Source organism: Xenopus tropicalis, chromosome 5 (assembly GCF_000004195.4).
Source record: "Xenopus tropicalis strain Nigerian chromosome 5, UCB_Xtro_10.0, whole genome shotgun sequence".
Taxonomy (NCBI): domain Eukaryota; kingdom Metazoa; phylum Chordata; class Amphibia; order Anura; family Pipidae; genus Xenopus; species Xenopus tropicalis.
Window position 1 is genome coordinate 640,357 of NC_030681.2, and position 24,202 is coordinate 664,558.

At 50.7% G+C, this 24,202-nt stretch overlaps 1 protein-coding gene across 1 annotated transcript; it reads right to left on the reverse strand.

Annotated features, from left to right (window-relative positions):
- Window positions 1-938: 938 nt before the first annotated feature.
- On the reverse strand, window positions 939-24,202 carry LOC105946059 (epoxide hydrolase 1). Its single transcript, XM_031902658.1, has 9 exons — window positions 24,073-24,202; window positions 10,073-10,280; window positions 6,898-7,078; window positions 6,274-6,501; window positions 3,879-4,008; window positions 3,392-3,606; window positions 2,191-2,299; window positions 1,758-1,883; window positions 939-1,347 (listed from the first exon to the last, which is right to left on the reverse strand). The coding sequence occupies exons 1-9, from the start codon at window positions 24,099-24,101 to the stop codon at window positions 1,140-1,142; spliced, it is 1,434 nt and encodes a 477-aa protein (XP_031758518.1). The 5' UTR covers window positions 24,102-24,202; the 3' UTR covers window positions 939-1,139.

Here is a 24,202-nt window from a genome sequence, read left to right on the forward strand (position 1 = left end):
CATATTGCTTCCCACTAGGGCCTGGGGGGGGGGGCTCTATAAGGGGGAACTAAGGCACTAAATGTTAGAGGGGCAACTGTCCCAGTTAATACATTGTAGAGATGCCCCTATACTGGCAAAGGCTTCTCACAGGGGTAAACACAGAAGGGAAATGGAACCTCTTTATAATGTTGCTCAGTAAGTGCACAGGCCCATTATATAAATAGTAAGAAAATGAAGCAGGAAGGGGCGGGGCCCTTAGTATTACAGGGGGCGGGGCCCTTAGTATTACAGGGGGCGGGGCCCTTAGTATTACAGGGGGCGGGGCAATTCTGAACTGTTATTTCCCTCTCTCTGTGCAACTGAGGCAGCAGCCAATGAGGGTTCTGTACTTAATGGGCCCAGTTCTAGTGATATCACTACTGATACCCGGGTCACTCAGGGGGGAACGGACTGGAACCTGGAAACAAAGGTCCGGGACCGGATGGGATTCATCCCAGGGTATTAAACTAGCTCAGCGCTGTGATTGCCAAGCCTCTTCCCTTCATTTCCCAGGATTCATTGGGGCCTGGCATGGTGCCGAGAGACTGGCGGATTGCTAATGTGGTGCCGTTATTTAAACAGGGATCCCGCTCTCAGCCTGAAAACTATAGGCCTGTTAGTCTGACTTCAGGGGTAGGAAAGCTTCTGGAAGGGGTAATAAGGGATAGGGTACTTGTATACATTGCAGTTCACAATACTATTAGTTTGTGCCACATGGGTTTATGGGTAACAGATCTTGCCAGACTAATTTAGTCGCCTTTTATGGGGAGGTGAGTAGGAACCTTGATGCTGGAATGGCAGTTGATGTCATCTACTTGGACTTTGCTAAAGCGTTTGATACAGTACCTCACAGAGGGTTAATGATCAAATTGAGGAATATTGGCCTAGAACATAATATTTGTAATTGGATAGAGAACTGGCTGAAGGATAGATGGGGGCGTTGCCCCTTTATTGAATAACCAAAGCCCCGCCCACACATTTTATTCAGATGAAGGAACAAGTAGCACATACTGAGCTGGGGGTGAGGGCCGGGGGGGGAGGGCCGGGGGGTGAGGGCCGGGGGTTAGAGCTGGGGGTGGGGCAGTTGGGGTTCAGATGACAGGGATGTACAGTTACAGTTATTGCCCCGACTTCTCTGCCCTGAACACAAAGTGCTGAATATCTCGTGCCAGGAGCTCGGGTTCCTCCAGTGCCGCAAAGTGCCCCCCGTGGGGCATATACGTGTAGGTAACGATGTTCCAGAACTTCTCCTTAGCCCACGAGCGGGGGGCGTGCATCAGCTCACAGGGGAAGGTGGCAATGCCTGTGGGAACGCGCACCCCCATCCTGTAATGGGAGGAGTCCAGTTAGTCCCAATACTGGTACCGATACCCCCCCCGCCTAGTGTGTTACTGTAAATCCAATATTCCCCCCCCCCAGTCCCACTATAAACAGAACCACAGAACCTTCCTTCTCTCTATGAGTGGGAGGGGCCGTATGGTATTTCTACATATGAGTGGGAGGGGCCGTATGGTATTTCTACATATGAGTGGGAGGGGCCGTATGGTATTTCTACATATGAGTGGGAGGTGCCATAGTATTTCTTTTTTCTGGAATCTCAGTATGTCTATCCAGACGGTTAGGAGCTGCCATGTTGCGTGACTGGATGCTAAGCCATTGCCTGTAGGCCCCGTTACCCATAGCAATTAAAGGCATCATTAAGCAGGTACTCGGACTGTTGCCCTTAGGGCCCTTACGTGTTGGCCGGAGAGCGGACAAACTCGCGGGTGAAGTTCTCCTTGTAGAACCTCATGGAGGAGGTGATGGAGCCGGAGAGCCAGTAGATCATGATGTTGGTGAGAAGATCATCCAGGGAGTATTTCCTGCAGCACAAACAGCCAATCTCAGTCCTGCGGCACCGACTGACCAGCAGGGGGCAGATTCATTTCTCTAACCATCCAATAACCTTTGGCTTTAGGGTGAGGCTATAGGCTCCGCCTACTATTATGGCCAGAAACACACCCACTGATCTCCTACCCTACCAGAAGTAATCCCATCACTAGGGCGGGGCTACAGGCTCCTCCCCTGTTTGTGCAGGTACAGTTATACATTCCCTGATCCCCCAGGGTGCTTTAGGGCGGGGCTACATTACAGACTACAGATATTGCAGAGCTGGGACTGAAATCTGACCTTTCAAGGCCACCGTCCTCAAGTTTACGGAACTCCGGGTCGGTCCAGGTGGAGAACTTCTCTAGGATGTAGGCGGCCAGGCCGGCCGGGGAGTCATTGAGGGCGGAGCCTAGAAGGGAGCAGAGAATATGGGCCCAAGTGTGAGCAGCTGGGAGAAAGGCTTGGGGCTAATGTTGGGGTAACATGTAGCCATTGAGGCCCCACTCATTTCTACTGCCCCATTAATTCTACTGACCCCCAGGGACCAGACTCTGGGAGGGGCCACAGGCAGGAGAGACGCGATTGGCTGATTCCCTGGGGCTCATTTCCTACCTACAGAGTCCGGCTTGGTGGCCCCACTCATTTCTACTGCCCCATTAGTTCTACTGACCCCCAGGGACCAGACTCTGGGAGGGGCCACAGGCAAGAGAGACACAATTGGCCCATTTCCTACCTACAGAGTCCGGCTTGGTGGCCCCACTCATTTCTACTGCCCCATTAGTTCTACTGACCCCCAGGGACCAGACTCTGGGAGGGGCCACAGGCAGGAGAGATACGATTGGCTGATCCCCTGGGGCCCATTTCCTACCTACAGAGTCCGGCTTGGTGGCCCCACTCATTTCTACTGCCCCATTAGTTCTACTGACCCCCAGGGACCAGACTCTGGGAGGGGCCACAGGCAGGAGAGACACAATTGGCCCATTTCCTACCTACAGAGTCCGGCTTGGTGGCCCCACTCATTTCTACTGCCCCATTAGTTCTACTGACCCCCAGGGACCAGACTCTGGGAGGGGCCACAGGCAGGACAGATACGATTGGCTGATCCCCTGGGGCCCATTTCCTACCTACAGAGTCCGGCTTGGTGGCCCCACTCATTTCTACTGCCCCATTAGTTCTACTGACCCCCAGGGACCAGACTCTGGGAGGGGCCACAGACAGGAGAGACACAATTGGCCCATTTCCTACCTACAGAGTCCGGCTTGGTGGCCCCACTCATTTCTACTGCCCCATTAGTTCTACTGACCCCCAGGGACCAGACTCTGGGAGGGGCCACAGGCAGGACAGATACGATTGGCTGATCCCCTGGGGCCCATTTCCTACCTACAGAGTCCGGCTTGGTGGCCCCACTCATTTCTACTGCCCCATTAGTTCTACTGACCCCCAGGGACCAGACTCTGGGAGGGGCCACAGACAGGAGAGACACCATTGGCCCATTTCCTACCTACAGAGTCCGGCTTGGTGGCCTGAATGTGCAAGTAGCCGGATTCCCTGAGCAGCGCGTAGATGTTCTTCTCAAAGTAGGGGTACAAGCGATTGGCGTCCTCCCGCGTCAGTCCCACCAACCAGGGAACGTAGCGCCCCAGGAGCAGAGACACGCCCCGGCCAATGCCCCGCTTGGGTATAAAGACTATATTCAAATGGAGACCGGACACACATCTGCAAAAGGGATATTTAGATTGAAAGCTCTCAGGCCCATCCGGCAAAGAACAACCCCATGATGACCCGCCCCCCTGGGGTAAATATTGGCTCCCATATCTCCCAGCATAAGAACATGCTGGATCCTAGTTAGTGACACCCCCTCCTAAACCCCATACAAGTTACTTACAGGGCATTTCCCCCAACGTTATAACACACTATTACCCCTTACACTCCCACCATTGTTACACAAATACCCCGGCGGCTACACGGAGTCACTGGCTGTCACTTACTCTGGTTTCATCTGCGCCAGTAACGTAGTGATGAGACTGCCCCAGTCGCCGCCCTGCAGGTAGAACTCCCGGAATCCCAGTCTCAACATCAGTTTATAGAAAATCCGAGCTGCCGCCGGGCAATCGAACCCTAAATACCATGAGAGGAAATGAGGTTCTACTTAGGGCAATGCACTGCCCTACTGCCTCCATCTTGCCCTACTGTGTCCATCTACTGCCTCCATCTACTGCCTCCATCTTGCCCTACTGCCTCCATCTTGCCCTACTGCCTCCATCTTGCCCTACTGTCTCCATCTTGTCCTACTGTCTCCATCTTGCCCTACTGTCTCCATCTTGCCCTACTGTCCCCATCTTGCCCTACTGTCTCCATCTTGCCCTACTGTCTCCATCTTGCCCTACTGTCCCCATCTTGTCCTACTGCCTCCATCTTGTCCTACTGTCTCCATCTTGCCCTACTGCCTCCATCTTGCCCTACTGCCTCCATCTTGTCCTACTGTCCCCATCTTACCCTACTGTCCCCATCTTGCCCTACTGTCTCCATCTTGTCCTACTGTCTCCATCTTGCCCTACTGTCTCCATCTTGCCCTACTGTCCCCATCTTGTCCTACTGTCTCCATCTTGCCCTACTGTCTCCATCTTGCCCTACTGTCTCCATCTTGCCCTACTGTCCCCATCTTGTCCTACTGTCTCCATCTTGCCCTACTGTCTCCATCTTGCCCTACTGTCTCCATCTTGCCCTACTGTCTCCATCTTGCCCTACTGTCTCCATCTTGCCCTACTGTCTCCATCTTGTCCTACTGTCTCCATCTTGTCCTACTGTCCCCATCTTGCCCTACTGTCCCCATCCTGCCCTACTGTCTCCATCTTGTCCTTTTGTCCCCATCTTGCCCTGCTGTCTCCATCTTGCCCTACTGTCCCCATCTTGTCCTACTGTCTCCATCTTGCCCTACTGTCTCCATCTTGTCCTACTGTCTCCATCTTGCCCTACTGCCTCCATCTTGTCCTACTGTCCCCATCTTGTCCTACTGTCCCCATCTTGTCCTACTGTCCCCATCCTGCCCTACTGTCTCCATCTTGCCCTACTGTCTCCATCTTGTCCTTTTGTACCCATCTTGCCCTGCTGTCTCCATCTTGCCCTACTGCCTCCATCTTGCCCTACCGTCCCCATCTTGTCCTACTGTCTCCATCTTGCCCTACTGTCCCCATCTACTGTCTCCATCTTGTCCTACTGTCTCCATCTTGCCCTACTGTCTCCATCTTGTCCTACTGTCTCCATCTTGCCCTACTGTCTCCATCTTGTCTTACTGTCTCCATCTTGCCCTACTGTCTCCATCTTGCCCTACTGTTTCCATCTTGCCCTACTGTCTCCATCTTGTCTTACTGTCTCCATCTTGCCCTACTGTCTCCATCTTGCCCTACTGTCTCCATCTTGCCCTACTGTCTCCATCTTGTCTTACTGTCTCCATCTTGCCCTACTGTCTCCATCTTGCCCTACTGTCTCCATCCTGCCCTACCGTTTCCATATTGCCCTACCGTCTCCATCTTGTCTTACTGTCTCCATCTTGCCCTACTGTCTCCATCTTGTCTTACTGTCTCCATCTTGCCCTACTGTCTCCATCTTGCCCTACTGTCTCCATCTTGCCCTACTGTCCCCATCTTGCCCTACTGTCCCCATCTTGCCCTACTGTCTCCATCTTGTCTTACTGTCTCCATCTTGCCCTACTGTTTCCATCTTGTCCTACTGTCTCCATCTTGTCCCACTGTCTCCATCTTGCCCTACTGTCTCCATCTACTGTCTCCATCTTGTCCTGCTGTCTCCATCTTGCCCTACTGTCTCCATTTTGCCCTACTGTCTCCATCCTGCCCTACCGTTTCCATATTGCCCTACCGTCTCCATCTTGTCTTACTGTCTCCATCTTGCCCTACCGTCTCCATCTTGTCCTACTGTCTCCATCTTGCCCTACTGTCTCCATCTTGTCCTACTGTCTCCATCTTGCCCTACTGTCTCCATCTTGCCTTACTGTCTCCATCTTGCCCTACTGTCTCAATCTTGCCCTACTGTCTCCATCTTGCCCTACTGTCTCCATCTTGTCCTACTGTCTCCAACTTGCCCTACTGTCTCCATCTTGTCCTACTGTCTCCATCTTGTCCTACTGTCTACATCTAGCCCTACTGTCTCCATCTTGTCCTACTGTCTCCATCTTGCCCTACTGTCTCCATCTTGTCCTACTGTCTCCATCTTGCCCTACTGTCTCCATCTTGTCCTACTGTCCCCATCTAGCCCTACTGTCTACATCTAGCCCTACCCAATTTGTAGTAGTCCAAGTAGTCACTATTTGGACACCCTTAAGGCAACCCTGACCGTTAGCAGCTCTTTGGTCCACCACTACCTCACCCTTCTTATGTGGTGCCTCAGAGAAGCCGTATCCGGGGATGGAAGGACAGATGATCTCGAAGACAAGGTTTGGGTTCAAGCCATGTTTAGCAGGTTCTGTCAGAAGGGGAATGATACGATAAAACTCGTAGAAGGATCCGGGCCAACCATGAACCATGAGAAGAGGCCGAGCTTTCTGTCCTGGCGCAAGGTGTGCTGGTTTCACATGTACAAAGTGCACGTCCAGCCCTAGAGATAAAAGCCAGTGGCATCATAGGGTTAAATACCTGCTATATTGCCCTGTCAGTGACATTATATAAATAACTTGCACCCATTGATAAATACGCTTCTAAAAATCCCATGGGAGTAAATAAAACACGAGTTTTAATGTACTAAGCGCTAAACTCACATTTTGAGTCTCCATGACGTAAGTGGCACTTTTATGTTCTAGGTATCCCTACTTGTATTCTAGCTACCCTAGCTAATGTTCTAGGTATCCCTACTCAGTTGGGCCATTTAGCCACCATTTCACGTTCCTACAAAGAGCTCTATGGAGATCTCGCTGGGCTGGGGCTACATCCATCTCATGGACCTCCTGTTGGGCAGCCCGGTCCCTGCTCTAGTACTGAGCACAGCAGAACTTGCCTTCAATAGTTGTTTTGTAATGAGGGTATTTATTGATGCGCTCCACCTGCTTGCGCCAGTCAAATGAATTCCTCCAGTAGGAGACAACGTGTTTGAGGTGGGTGGAGTTAAACCCATAGTGAAACTGGGAATCCTCTAGTGGTGGAAAGAAGCGAGTGCTGTCCAAGCGCCGGTACAGATCCTGAGACGATAGAAGACCAAAAAGTCACACAATACAGAGCTCCGCCATTTCTGTGCCGGATTTCTGCCCCCGAGTACCTCACATCCTCCAGTACTTCCGCCCTCTTTCCCATAGAGTTTTAGTAGGAAAACTACGGCTTCCAATCTATTTGAATGCCTAGGGAACCAGGAAATACCCATAAAACACTTGGGCCAATGAGAATACTTCCCTCCAATAAGGCAGAGGTCACACGGAACTTCCTGCTGGGTCAGTACAACTATTTCCCGGCCCCACATTCCCCCCCCGGCAGCGTCTTATACTGAAAATACAACTGACTTAGAAATCCATGAATGTGCCGATACCAAACACGCAGCTTTGTGGAGATTTCCGACTTCTAACGATCAGAAGCTCCAAGCAGCGCACCCATTATACAAGCGCCACCACCGATACCAGCACCCATTATACAAGCGCCACCACCGATACCAGCACCCATTATACAAGCGCCACCAGCTATACCAGCACCCATTATACAAGCGCCACCAGCGATACCAGCACCCATTATACAAGCGCCACCAGCTATACCAGCACCCATTATACAAGCGCCACCAGCGATATCAGCACCCATTATACAAGCGCCACCAGCGATATCAGCACCCATTATACAAGCGCCACCACCGATACCAGCACCCATTATACAAGCGCCACCAGCTATACCAGCACCCATTATACAAGCGCCACCAGCGATACCAGCACCCATTATACAAGCGCCACCGTATACCAGCACCCATTATACAAGCGCCACCAGCTATACCAGCACCCATTATACAAGCGCACCGATACCACCAGCACCCATTATACAAGCGCCACCACCGATACCAGCACCCATTATACAAGCGCCACCAGCTATACCAGCACCCATTATACAAGCGCCACCAGTGATACCAGCACCCATTATACAAGCACCACCAGTGATACCAGCACCCATTATACAAGCGCCACCACAGATACCAGCACCCATTATACAAGCGCCACCACAGATACCAGCACCCATTATACAAGCGCCACCACAGATACCAGCACCCATTATACAAGCGCCACCACAGATACCAGCACCCATTATACAAGCGCCACCACAGATACCAGCACCCATTATACAAGCGCCACCACAGATACCAGCACCCATTATACAAGCGCCACCACAGATATCAGCACCCATTATACAAGCGCCACCACAGATACCAGCACCCATTATACAAGCGCCACCACAGATACCAGCACCCATTATGCATTGCGCCACCACAGATATCAGCACCCATTAGATTCCAAGGCCAAACATTCCTCTGGGTACCTTAGGGAACCATATATTGTTGGAAAGGAAACATCCTGGGGAATCCAAAATGGCTACCTAGGGATTTCTACTCCAAACAGCAATTCTTTTCTACATTTATTAGTTTTTATAAAAACAAATTCTGAAAATTTTGAAAACTCATCCTAAATATAAATGCCAGGGGCCAACTGAACTGATGCCCATTGGCTTACCCCAGTTTATGGCAGGCAGGGGCCCCAAATGTGCTTTATTTTGTCATTTCATCTACTGCAAAATCAACACATTTACTGCATTTGATAGAGGGTAAAGCCACAAAAGTCCTATATTCTTGGAAGGAACAAATTCTCCCGAATCCAAAATGGATAAATATGTCTTTTACACTCAGATTTACTCCATTTTTAATGATTTAAATGGAAAAAATGTAGTTAAAACTAATGTATTTAGTCTGGCACAATCCCAAGGCCTCCTATAAACAATGATCCCCATATAAACCGGCTACTTACCTTATATACTAGATACTATATCTACCCTACGTACATATTCACTTACCCCACCTCATACACTCAGGCCATTCTCCAAACTTCAAGACGTATCCCTCATAGGGAAAGGTTTTACTATCACCAAACCCTAAGTTATATTAGACCACAAGGCTGACGCCCCCCCCCACCTACAGCCTCCAACTTACCCCTATTATAGGTGCCCTATCCTTCCTACACAAGGCACTAATTCATTAACCCCAATCAAGGAACTGACATTCATGCAGACTTGGGAAAGCAACCTGGCTACATGTCTCCAAGGACTCGGTGTCATGTTCTACCAAAGTACTGATCCAGGAGACCTCTCAATGGGTTCTACACCAATGGTATTTGGTCCCTACTAATATATCCAGCCGGTGCCCCTCTGCTCCTCCACTTTCTTAGAACATGCAACCAACATGGCGGTGACCCCCACACCCCCTGAGCCCCAGCTCCCCCCAGAGCCCCCACACCCCCTGTGCCCCAGCTCCCCCCAGAGCCCGACACCCCCTGTGCCCCCACACCCCCTGTGCCCCAGCTCCCCAGAGCCCGACACCCCCTGTGCCCCTCTCCCCCCAGAGCCCCCACACCCCCTGTGCCCCCCTCCTCCCAGAGCCCCCATACCCCCTGTGCCGCTTTCCCCCCAGAGCCCCCATACCCCCTGTGCCCCAGAGCCCCCACACCCCCTGTGCTGCTCTCCCCCCCAGAGCCCCCACACCCCCTGTGCCGCTCTCCCCCCCAGAGCCCCCACACCCCCTGTGCACCTGTCCCCCCAGAGCCCCCACACCCCCTGTGCTGCTCTCCCCCCCAGAGCCCCCACACCCCCTGTGCACCTGTCCCACCAGAGCCCCCACACCCCCTGTGCCCCAGAGCCCCCACACCCCCTGTGCCCCTCTCCCCCTGGGGCCCCCACACCCCCTGTGCCCCTCTCCCCCTGGGGCCCCCACACATCCCCTGTGCCCCAGAGCCCCCACACCCCATGTGTCCCCTCTCCCCCTGGGGCCCCCACACCCCCAGCTCAAGGAATTGGGGAATATACCCCATGGCTCGGGCCATTCTGGGTTATAGAATAAGTGACATATTGTCGGTGCTGCCATACTGCCCCCTCATACTCCCAGATATGGGGGACACAAGCTCAGCTCATGTTTGGGGAGCAGACAGGGGGTCACTTACCTGAATCTCAGAGTCAGAAACCTCGAAAGTGAAGTCTCTCACACTGGGGTCCTCTCTGTCCTGCGGGGCCCCTGGGGCCCACCATCCATCTCCCATTTCAAGGGTTTTGTTCCTGGACCTGAGCAGCACCCAGCAGGCCAATGCTCCTCCCAGTCCCAGAGCCGCCGGCACCAGGGCGCTCCTTGGCCAATCAGCTTGCAGGGCTGGCCTGAGGGGAACGGAGGGTTAATAAAAGCGACACTTTGGGTTTCCATAGAAACAAAATATTGATCATCGCTTTAATAATTGTAGGGACCCATAGGGTTAAGCTCCCTATGGCTTCATATCCCTACCTCTTCTCTATTGTTATTGGGTACTGAGTTACAGTTCTAACACTATCCCTAATAGGTTTAGTGCCGGCTGACCCCTCCCCCTGCAGGCTGATATAGTGCCTAGTAAGGAGGAGTGGCCTAATAGGTTTAGTGCCAGCTGACCCCTCCCCCTGAAGGCTGATATAGTGCTTAGTAAGGAGGAGTGGCCTAATAGGTTTAGTGCCGGCTGACCCCTCCCCCTGCAGACTGATATAGTGCCTAGTAAGGAGGAGTGGCCTAATAGGTTTAGTGCCGGCTGACCCCTCCCCCTGCAGGCCAATATAGTGCCTAGTAAGGAGGAGTGGCCTAATAGGTTTAGTGAGGGCTGACCCCTCCCCCTGCAGGCTGATATAGTGCCTAGTAAGGAGGAGTGGCCTAATAGGTTTAGTGAGGGCTGACCCCTCCCCCTGCAGGCTGATATAGTGCCTAGTAAGGAGGAGTGGCCTAATAGGTTTAGTGCCGGCTGACCCCTCCCCCTGCAGGCTGATATAGTGCCTAGTAAGGAGGAGTGGCCTAATAGGTTTAGTGCCGGCTGACCCCTCCCCCTGCAGGCTGATATAGTGCCTAGTAAGGAGGAGTGGCCTAATAGGTTTAGTGCCGGCTGACCCCTCCCCCTGCAGGCTGATATAGTGCCTAGTAAGGAGGAGTGGCCTAATAGGTTTAGTGAGGGCTGACCCCTCCCCCTGCAGGCTGATATAGGGCCTAGTAAGGAGGAGTGGCCTAATAGGTTTAGTGCCGGCTGACCCCTCCCCCTGCAGGCTGATATAGTGCCTAGTAAGGAGGAGTGGCCTAATAGGTTTAGTGCCGGCTGACCCCTCCCCCTGCAGGCTGATATAGTGCCTAGTAAGGAGGAGTGGCCTAATAGGTTTAGTGCCGGCTGACCCCTCCCCCTGCAGGCTGATATAGTGCCTAGTAAGGAGGAGTGGCCTAATAGGTTTAGTGAGGGCTGACCCCTCCCCCTGCAGACTGATATAGTGCCTAGTAAGGAGGAGTGGCCTAATAGGTTTAGTGCCGGCTGACCCCTCCCCCTGCAGGCTGATATAGTGCCTAGTAAGGAGGAGTGGCCTAATAGGTTTAGTGCCGGCTGACCCCTCCCCCTGCAGGCTGATATAGTGCCTAGTAAGGAGGAGTGGCCTAATAGGTTTAGTGCCGGCTGACCCCTCCCCCTGCAGGCTGATATAGTGCCTAGTAAGGAGGAGTGGCCTAATAGGTTTAGTGCCGGCTGGCCCCTCCCCCTGCAGACTGATATAGTGCCTAGTAAGGAGGAGTGGCCTAATAGGTTTAGTGCCGGCTGACCCCTCCCCCTGCAGGCTGATATAGTGCCTAGTAAGGAGGAGTGGCCTAATAGGTTTAGTGCCGGATGACCCCTCCCCCTGCAGGCTGATATAGTGCCTAGTAAGGAGGAGTGGCCTAATAGGTTTAGTGCCGGCTGACCCCTCCCCCTGCAGGCTGATATAGTGCCTAGTAAGGAGGAGTGGCCTAATAGGTTTAGTGCCGGCTGACCCCTCCCCCTGCAGACTGATATAGTGCCTAGTAAGGAGGAGTGGCCTAATAGGTTTAGTGAGGGCTGACCCCTCCCCCTGCAGGCTGATATAGTGCCTAGTAAGGAGGAGTGGCCTAATAGGTTTAGTGCCGGCTGTCCCCTCCCCCTGCAGACTGATATAGTGCCTAGTAAGGGGGAGTGGCCTAATAGGTTTAGTGCCGGCTGACCCCTCCCCCTGTAGACTGATATAGTGCCTAGTAAGGGGGAGTGGCCTAATAGGTTTAGTGCCGGCTGACCCCTCCCCCTGCAGGCTGATATAGTGCCTAGTAAGGAGGAGTGGCCTTATAGGTTTAGTGCCGGCTGACCCCTCCCCCTGTAGACTGATATAGTGCCTAGTAAGGAGGAGTGGCCTAATAGGTTTAGTGCCGGCTGACCCCTCCCCCTGCAGACTGATATAGTGCCTAGTAAGGAGGAGTGGCCTAATAGGTTTAGTGCCGGCTGACCCCTCCCCCTGCAGACTGATATAGTGCCTAGTAAGGGGGAGTGGCTTACCTTTTGGCTGCAGGCTGTGTGCCAAGCAGAGCTCCCTCTGAGCCTGGGGGCAGACTGTAGGCCCCAGAAGCCATTGTGCCCTATGGGACACTATACCCTAGTGAGAGTCGGGGACAGGGCCCCGTGAATGAGGAGTAAGTCAGCGCAGTAAGAGTAAGTAAGGGCAGCCATTAGCCCTACCCAAGGAGTGATTAGTACCGGGAGTATTTCTCCTATCCGGCAATGTTGCCCCACTGAGGGCCACAGAGTAGACGTAGGGCAGGTAAGTATAACCCCTGATCCACTCACCTGTAGGACCCACTAGAGGTTACCGACCCGACGGAGTCCCTGCTACCCAGACTACCTCCCCAGGGCACTGGTTGGTCGATGAGTTTCCTGGCCCAGAGGTGGGAGAAACTGGTGCCCCCCTTCCCTTCTCCCATTTATATCCCACCCTGTGCCTGTGAGTATAATACCCCGATACCATCGGGGACAATAAACAAGTTACTATTTCAGCAGCAACAACCTTTCTGGCCTCCATTTATATCTGTTGCACCACACAAACCTCAGCAAGTTGTAGTTCATCTACACCCTCAGCTCCTATCTACCTGCGCTACGGGGTTTGCCTAATCTCAGCCAAATAGTGTTATATAATAATAATAATGTAATAATCTCTCTCCTGCCCCCTGGTGCCCAAGGGAGGAAACACACACAGAGCTACAGAGTAGCAGCGACTAAACCCACAGACTGGGACTTCCCTCTGCTCCTGTAGCAGCGACAAGTAGCGCCGTGTGTCTGCGCCCTATGGGACCCCTTATACAGAACTGACACAGTTACTCAAAGTGTACCCCCACATTCCTGTATCTATGGGGCCCCTTATACAGAACTGACACAGTTACAGACTGTACCCCCACATTCCTGTATCTATGGGGCCCCTTATACAGAACTGACACAGTTACAGACTGTACCCCCACATTCCTGTATCTAAGGGGCCCCTTATACAGAACTGACACAGTTACTCAAAGTGTACCCCCACATTCCTGTATCTATGGGGCCCCTTATACAGAACTGACACAGTTACAGACTGTACCCCCACATTCCTGTATCTATGGGGCCCCTTATACAGAACTGACACAGTTACAGACTGTACCCCCACATTCCTGTATCTAAGGGGCCCCTTATACAGAACTGACACAGTTACTCAAAGTGTACCCCCACATTCCTGTATCTATGGGGCCCCTTATACAGAACTGACACAGTTACAGACTGTACCCCCACATTCCTGTATCTATGGGGCCCCTTATACAGAACTGACACAGTTACAGACTGTACCCCCACATTCCTGTATCTATGGGGCCCCTTATACAGAACTGACACAGTTACAGACTGTACCCCCACATTCCTGTATCTATGGGGCCCCTTATACAGAACTGACACAGTTACAGACTGTACCCCCACATTCCTGTATCTATGGGACCCCTTATACAGAACTGACACAGTTACAGACTGTACCCCACATTCCTGTATCTATGGGACCCCTTATACAGAACTGACACAGTTACAGACTGTACCCCCACATTCCTGTATCTATGGGGCCCCTTATACAGAACTGACACAGTTACAGACTGTACCCCCACATTCCTGTATCTAAGGGGCCCCTTATACAGAACTGACACAGTTACAGACTGTACCCCCACATTCCTGTATCTAAGGGGCCCCTTATACAGAACTGACACAGTTACAGACTGTACCCCCACATTCCTGTATCTAAGGGGCCCCTTATACAGAACTGACACAGTTACACAGACTGTACCCCCACATTCCTGTATCTATGGGGCCCCTTATACAGAACTGACACAGTTACAGACTGTACCCCCACATTCCTGTATCTATGGGGCCCCTTATACAGAACTGACACAGTTACAGACTGTACCCCCACATTCCTGTATCTATGGGGCCCCTTATACAGAACTGACACAGTTACAGACTGTACCCCACATTCCTGTATCTATGGGGCCCCTTATACAGAACTGACACAGTTACAGACTGTACCCCCACATTCCTGTATCTATGGGGCCCCTTATACAGAACTGACACAGTTACAGACTGTACCCCCACATTCCTGTATCTATGGGGCCCCTTATACAGAACTGACACAGTTACAGACTGTACCCCCACATTCCTGTATCTATGGGGCCCCTTATACAGAACTGACACAGTTACAGACTGTACCCCCACATTCCTGTATCTATGGGGCCCCTTATACAGAACTGACACAGTTACTCAAAGTGTACCCCCACATTCCTGTATCTATGGGGCCCCTTATACAGAACTGACACAGTTACAGACTGTACCCCCACATTCCTGTATCTATGGGGCCCCTTATACAGAACTGACACAGTTACACAGACTGTACCCCCACATTCCTGTATCTAAGGGGCCCCTTATACAGAACTGACACAGTTACACAGACTGTACCCCCACATTCCTGTATCTATGGGGCCCCTTATACAGAACTGACACAGTTACTCAAAGTGTACCCCCACATTCCTGTATCTATGGGGCCCCTTATACAGAACTGACACAGTTACACAGACTGTACCCCCACATTCCTGTATCTATGGGGCCCCTTATACAGAACTGACACAGTTACACAGACTGTACCCCCACATTCCTGTATCTATGGGGCCCCTTATACAGAACTGACACAGTTACACAGACTGTACCCCCACATTCCTGTATCTATGGGGCCCCTTATACAGAACTGACACAGTTACAGACTGTACCCCCACATTCCTGTATCTATGGGACCCCTTATACAGAACTGACACAGTTACAGACTGTACCCCCACATTCCTGTATCTATGGGGCCCCTTATACAGAACTGACACAGTTACAGACTGTACCCCCACATTCCTGTATCTATGGGGCCCCTGATACAGAACTGACACAGTTACAGACTGTACCCCCATATTCCTGTATCTATGGGGCCCCTTATACAGAACTGACACAGTTACTCAAAGTGTACCCCCACATTCCTGTATCTATGGGGCCCCTTATACAGAACTGACTCAGTTACAGACTGTACCCCCATATTCCTGTATCTATGGGGCCCCTTATACAGTACTGACACAGTTACAGACTGTACCCCCACATTCCTGTATCTATGGGGCCCCTTATACAGAACTGACACAGTTACAGACTGTACCCCCACATTCCTGTATCTATGGGGCCCCTTATACAGAACTGACACAGTTACAGACTGTACCCCCACATTCCTGTATCTATGGGGCCCCTTATACAGAACTGACACAGTTACAGACTGTACCCCCACATTCCTGTATCTATGGGGCCCCTTATACAGAACTGACACAGTTACAGACTGTACCCCCACATTCCTGTATCTAAGGGGCCCCTTATACAGAACTGACACAGTTACAGACTGTACCCCCACATTCCTGTATCTAAGGGGCCCCTTATACAGAACTGACACAGTTACAGACTGTACCCCCACATTCCTGTATCTAAGGGGCCCCTTATACAGAACTGACACAGTTACACAGACTGTACCCCCACATTCCTGTATCTATGGGGCCCCTTATACAGAACTGACACAGTTACAGACTGTACCCCACATTCCTGTATCTATGGGGCCCCTTATACAGAACTGACACAGTTACAGACTGTACCCCCACATTCCTGTATCTATGGGGCCCCTTATACAGAACTGACACAGTTACAGACTGTACCCCCACATTCCTGTATCTATGGGGCCCCCTTATACAGAACTGACACAGTTACTCAAAGTGTACCCCCCACATTCCTGTATCTATGGGGCCCCTTATACAGAACTGACACAGTTACACAGACTGTACCCCCACATTCCTGTATCTATGGGGCCCCTTATACAGAACTGACACAGTTACAGACTGTTACCCCACATTCCTGTATCTATGGGGCCCCTTATACAGAACTGACACAGTTACAGACTGTACCCCCACATTCCTGTATCTATGGGCCCCTTATACAGAACTGACACAGTTACAGACTGTACCCCCACATTCCTGTATCTATGGGGCCCCTTATACAGAACTGACACAGTTACAGACTGTACCCCCACATTCCTGTATCTATGGGGCCCCTTATACAGAACTGACACAGTTACAGACTGTACCCCCACATTCCTGTATCTATGGGGCCCCTTATACAGAACTGACACAGTTACTCAAAGTGTACCCCCACATTCCTGTATCTATGGGCCCCTTATACAGAACTGACACAGTTACAGACTGTACCCCCACATTCCTGTATCTATGGGGCCCTTATACAGAACTGACACAGTTACAAGACTGTACCACCCACATTCCTGTATCTATGGGGCCCCCTTATACAGAACTGACACAGTTACACAGACTGTACCCCCACATTCCTGTATCTAAGGGGCCCCTTATACAGAACTGACACAGGTTACACCAGACTGTACCCCCACATTCCTGTATCTATGGGGCCCCTTATAACAGAACTGACACAGTTACTCAAAGTGTACCCCCACATTCCTGTATCTATGGGGCCCCTGATACAGAACTGACACAGTTACACAGACTGTACCCCCACATTCCTGTATCTATGGGGCCCCTTATACAGAACTGACACAGTTACAGACTGTACCCCCACATTCCTGTATCTATGGGGCCCCTTATACAGAACTGACACAGTTACACAGACTGTACCCCACATTCCTGTATCTATGGGCCCCTCTATACAGAACTGACACAGTACACAGACTGTACCCCCACATTCCTGTATCTATGGGGCCCCTTATACAGAACTGACACAGTTACAGACTGTACCCCCACATTCCTGTATCTATGGGACCCCTTATACAGAACTGACACAGTTACAGACTGTACCCCCACATTCCTGTATCTATGGGGCCCTTATACAGAACTGACACAGTTTACAGACTGTACCCCCACATTCCTGTATCTATGGGCCCCTGATACAGAACTGACACAGTTACAGACTGTACCCCCATATTCTGTATCTATGGGGCCCCTTATACAGAACTGACACAGTTACTCAAAGTGTACCCCCACATTCCTGTATCTATGGGGCCCTTATACAGAACTGACACAGTTACAGACTGTACCCCCATATTCCTGTATCTATGGGCCCCTTATACAGAACTGACACAGTTACAGACTGTACCCCCACATTCCTGTATCTATGGGGCCCCTTACGAACTGACACAGTTCAGACTGTACCCCACATTCTGTATCTATGGGGCCCCTTATACAGAACTGACAGTTACAGACTGTACTCCCACATTCCTGTATCTATGGGGCCCCTTATACAGAACTGACACAGTTACAGACTGTACCCCCACATTCCTGTATCTATGGGCCCCTTATACAGAACTGACACAGTTACAGACTGTACCCCACATTCCTGTATCTATGGGGCCCCTTATAAAGAACTGACACAGTTACAGACTGTACCCCCACATTCCTGTATCTATGGGACCCCTTATACAAGAACTGACACGTTACAGACTGTACCCCCACATTCCTGTATCTATGGGGCCCCTTATACAGAATCTGACACCAGTTACAGAGACGTGTACCACCCACATTCCTGTAATCTATGGGGCCCCTTATACAGAACTGACACAGTTACAGACTGTACCCCACATCCGTGTATCTATGGGGCCCCTTATACAGAACTGACACCAGTAACAGACTGTACCCCCACAATTCCTGGTATCATATGGGGCCCCTACCTACAGAACTGGACAACAGTTACAAGACTGACCCCCACATTCCTGTATCTATGGGACCCCTTATACAGAACTGGACACCTAGTTACAGACTGTTACCCCCCACATTCCTGTATCTTGGGGCCCCGTTATACAGAACTGACACAGTACAGACTGTACCCCCACATCCTGGTATCTATGGGCCCCTTATACAGAACTGACACAGTTTACAGACTGCTACCCCCACTCCTCACTGTACCTATGGGCCCCTTATACAGAACTGGACCACAGTTACTCAAAGTGTACCCCCACATTCCTGTATCTATGGGGCCCCTTATACAGAACTGGACACAGTTACAGACTGTACCCCCACATTCCTGTATCTATGGGGCCCCTTATACAGAACTGGACACAGTTACACAGACTGTACCCCCACATTCCTGTATCTAAGGGGCCCCTTATACAGAACTGACACAGTTACTCAAAGTGTACCCCCACATTCCTGTATTTATGGGGCCCCTGATACAGAACTGACACAGTTACACAGACTGTACCCCCACATTCCTGTATCTATGGGGCCCCTGATACAGAACTGACACAGTTACAGACTGTACCCCCACATTCCTGTATCTATGGGGCCCCTTATACAGAACTGACACAGTTACACAGACTGTACCCCCACATTCCTGTATCTATGGGGCCCCTTATACAGAACTGACACAGTTACACAGACTGTACCCCACATTCCTGTATCTATGGGGCCCCTTATACAGAACTGACACAGTTACAGACTGTACCCCACATTCCTGTATCTATGGGACCCCTTATACAGAACTGACACAGTTACAGACTGTACCCCCACATTCCTGTATCTATGGGGCCCCTTATACAGAACTGACACAGTTACAGACTGTACCCCCACATTCCTGTATCTATGGGCCCCTTATACAGAACTGACACAGTTACAGACTGTACCCCCACATTCCTGTATCTATGGGGCCCCTTATACAGAACTGACACAGTACAGACTGTAACCCCCACATTCCTGTATCTATGGGGCCCCTTATACAGAACTGACACGTTACTCAAAGTGTACCCCACATTCCTGTACTATGGGGCCCCTTATACAGAACTGACACAGTTACAGACTGTAACCCCACATTCCTGTATCTATGGGGCCCCTTATACAGAACTGACACAGTTACACAGACTGTACCCCACATTCCTGTATCTATGGGGCCCCTATACAGAACTGACACAGTTACTCAGAACTGTACCCCCACATTCCTGTATCTATGGGGCCCCTTATACAGAACTGACACAGTTACTCAAAGTGTACCCCCACATTCCCTGTATCTATGGGGCCCCTGATAACAGAACTGACACAGTTACACAGACTGTACCCCCACATTCTGTATCTATGGGGCCCCTTATACAGAACTGACACAGTTTACAGACTGTACCCCCACATTCCTGTATCTATGGGGCCCCTTATACAGAACTGACACAGTTACCAGACTGTACCCCCACATTCCTGTATCTATGGGGCCCCTTATACAGGAACTGACACAGTTACACAGACTGTACCCCCACATTCCTGTATCTATGGGGCCCCTTATACAGAACTGACACAGTTACAGACTGTACCCCCACATTCCTGTATCTTATGGGACCCCTTATACAGAACTGACACAGTTACAGACTGTACCCCCACATTCCTGTATCTATGGGGCCCTTATACAGAACTGACACAGTTACAGACTGTACCCCCACATTCCTGTATCTATGGGGCCCCTGAATACAGAACTGACACAGTTAACAGACTGTACCCCATATTCCTGTATCTATGGGGCCCCTTATACAGAACTGACACAGTTACTCAGAGTTGTACCCCCACATTCCTGTATCTATGGGGCCCCTTATACAGAACTGACACAGTTACAGACTGTACCCCACATTCCTGTATCTATGGGCCCCTTATACAGAACTGACACAGTTACAGACTGTACCCCCACATTCCTGTATCTATGGGCCCCTTATACAGAACTGACACAGTTACAGGGGACTGTACCCCCACATTCCTGTATCTATGGGACCCCTTATACAGAACTGACACAGTTACAGACTGTACCCCCACATTCCTGTATCTATGGGGCCCCCTTATACAGAACTGACACAGTTACTAGATGTACCCCCACATTCCTGTATCTATGGGACCCCTTATACAGAACTGACACAGTTACAGACTGTACCCCCACATTCCTGTATCTATGGGGCCCCTTATACAGAACTGACACAGTTACAGACGTACCCCCACATTCCTGTATCTATGGGGCCCCTTATACAGAACTGACACAGTTACCAAGTGTACCCCACATTCCTGTATCTATGGGGCCCTTATACAGAACTGACACAGTTACACAGACTGTACCCCCACATTCCTGTATCTATGGGCCCTTATACAGAAACTGACACAGTTACAGACTGTACCCCCACATTCCTGTATCTATGGGGCCCCTTATACAGAACTGACACAGTTACAGACTGTACCCCCACATTCCTGTATCTATGGGGCCCTTATACAGAACTGACACAGTTACAGACTGTACCCCCACATTCCTGTATCTATGGGGCCCCTTATACAGAACTGACACAGTTACAGACTGTACCCCCACATTCCTGTATCTATGGGGCCCCTTATACAGAACTGACACAGTTACAGACTGTACCCCCACATTCCTGTATCTATGGGGCCCCTTATACAGAACTGACACAGTTACAGACTGTACCCCCACATTCCTGTATCTATGGGGCCCCTTATACAGAAACTGACACAGTTATCAGACTGTACCCCCACATTCCTTGTATCTATGGGGCCCCTTATACAGAACTGACACAGTTACAGACTGTACCCCCACATTCCTGTATCTATGGGGCCCCTTATACAGAACTGACACAGTTACACAGACTGTACCCCAGATCCTGTATCTATGGGGCCCCTTATACAGAACTGACACAGTTACAAAGTGTACCCCCACATTCCTGTATCTATGGGGCCCCTGATACAGAACTGACACAGTTACAGACTGTACCCCCACATTCCTGTAATCTATGGGGCCCCTTATACAGAACTGACACAGTTACACAGACTGTACCCCACATTCCTGTATCTATGGGCCCCTTATACAGAACTGACACAGTTACAGACTGTACCCCCACATTCCTGTATCTATGGGCCCCTTATACAGAACTGACACAGTTACAGACTGTACCCCCACATTCCTGTATCTATGGGCCCCTATATACAGAACTGACACAGTTACAGACTGTACCCCCACATTCCTGTATCTATGGGCCCTTTATACAGAACTGACACAGTTACAGACTGTACCCCCCACCACTTCCTGTATCTGATGGGGCCCCTATACAGAACTGACACAGTTACCAAAGGTACCCCCACATTCCTGTATCTATGGGACCCCTTATACAGAACTGACACAGTTACACAGACTGTACCCCCACATTCCTGTATCTATGGGGCCCCTTATACAGAACTGACACAGTTACAGACTGTACCCCCACATTCCTGTATCTATGGGACCCCTTATACAGAACTGACACAGTTACAGACTGTACCCCCACATTCCTGTATCTATGGGGCCCCTTATACAGAACTGACACAGTTACACAGACTGTACCCCCACATTCCTGTATCTATGGGGCCCCTTATACAGAACTGACACAGTTACAGACTGTACCCCCACATTCCTGTATCTATGGGGCCCCTTATACAGAACTGACACAGTTACACAGACTGTACCCCCACATTCCTGTATCTATGGGGCCCCTTATACAGAACTTGACACAGTTACTCAAAGTGTACCCCCACATTCCTGTATCTATGGACCCCTTATACAGAACTGACACAGTTACAGGACTGTACCCCCATATTCCTGTATCTATGGGACCCCTTATACAGAACTGACACAGTTACAGACTGTACCCCCACATTCCTGTATCTATGGGGCCCCTTATACAGAACTGACACAGTTGACACAGACTGTACCCCCCACATTCCTGTATCTATGGGGCCCCTTATACAGAACTGACACAGTTACAGACTGTACCCCCACATTCCTGTATCTATGGGGCCCCTTATACAGAACTGACCACAGGTTACAGACTGTACCCCCACATTCCTGTATCTATGGGGCCCCTTATACAGAACTGACCACAGTTACAGACTGTACCCCCACATTCCTGTATCTATGGGGCCCCTTATACAGAACTGACACAGTTTACAGACTGTACCCCCACATTCCTGTATCTATTGGGGCCCCTTATACAGAACTGACACAGTTACACAGACTGTACCCCCACATTCCTGTATCTATGGGGCCACCTTATACAGAACTGACACAGTTACAGACTGTACCCCCACATTCCTGTATCTATGGGACCCCTTATACAGAACTGACACAGTTACAGACTGTACCCCCACATTCCTGTATCTATGGGGCCCCTTATACAGAACTGACACAGTTACACAGACCTGTACCCCCACATTCCTGTATCTATGGGGCCCTTATACAGAACTGACACAGTTACAGACTGTACCCCCACATTCCTGTATCTATGGGGCCCCTTATACAGAACTGACACAGTTACACAGACTGTACCCCCACATTCCTGTATCTATGGGGCCCCTTATTACAGAACTGACACAGTTACAGACTGTACCCCCACATTCCTGTATCTATGGGGCCCCTAATACAGAACTGACACAGTTACTCAAAGTGTACCCCCACATTCCTGTATCTATGGGACCCCTTATACAGAACTGACACAGTTTACAGACTGTACCCCCACATTCCTGTATCTATGGGACCCCTTATACAGAACTGACACAGTTACAGACTGTACCCCCACATTCCTGTATCTATGGGGCCCCTTATACAGAACTGACACAGTTACAGACTGTACCCCCACATTCCTGTATCTATGGGGCCCCTTATCAGAACTGACACAGTTACACAGACTGTACCCCCACATTCCTGTATCTATGGGGCCCCTTATACAGAACTGACACAGTTACAGACTGTACCCCCACATTCCTGTATCTATGGGACCCCTTATACAGAACTGACACAGTTACAGACTGTACCCCCACATTCCTGTATCTATGGCCCCTTATACAGAACTGACACAGTTACACAGACTGTACCCCCACATTCCTGTATCTATGGGGCCCCTATTACAGAACTGACACAGTACAGACTGTACCCCCACATTCCTGTATCTATGGGCCCCTTATACAGAACTGACACAGTTACAGACTGTACCCCACATTCCTGTATCTATGGACCCCTTATACAGAACTGACACAGTTACAGGACTGTACCCCACATTCCTGTAATCTATGGGGCCCCTTATACAGAACTGACACAGTTACAGACTGTACCCCCACATTCCTGTATCTATGGGGCCCCTTATACAGAACTGACACAGTTACACCAGACTGTACCCCCACATTCCTGTATCTATGGGCCCCTTATACAGAACTGACACAGTTACAGACTGTACCCCCACATTCCTGTTATCTATGGGACCCCTTATACAGAACTGACACAGTTACAGACTGTACCCCCACATTCCTGTATCTATGGGCCCCTTATACAGAACTGACACAGTTACACAGGACTGTACCCCCACATTCCTGTATCGTATGGGGCCCCTTATACAGAACTGACACAGTTACAGACTGTACCCCCACATTCCTGTATCTATGGGGCCCCTTATACAGAACTGACACAGTTACAGACTGTACCCCCACATTCCTGTATCTATGGGGCCCCCCAACATTATTGTACCCCAGTTTCACCTGATGTTCCCCACATATTGGCTCCACATGTCGCTGCTCCGGTTCCTTCCCGACTCCCTGAACTTCAACCTGTCAACTGGGGGAGGCGTGTCCTTCTGGCTCCGCCCCGCCCCCTTTCTCTCCTCCCTAG

Bases quoted from the DNA above. Each gene is read 5' to 3' on its own strand.
- LOC105946059 (XM_031902658.1), bottom strand. From the start codon at position 24,101: ATGTGGAGCCAATATGTGGGGAACATCAG. The intron at 1,884-2,190 runs GTCAGATTTCAG...TTTGTGCTGCAG, and splicing joins GAGGACGGTGGCCTTGAAAG to GAAATACTCCCTGGATGATC. The intron at 1,348-1,757 runs GTAAGGGCCCTA...CTCCCATTACAG, and splicing joins GTCCGCTCTCCGGCCAACAC to GATGGGGGTGCGCGTTCCCA.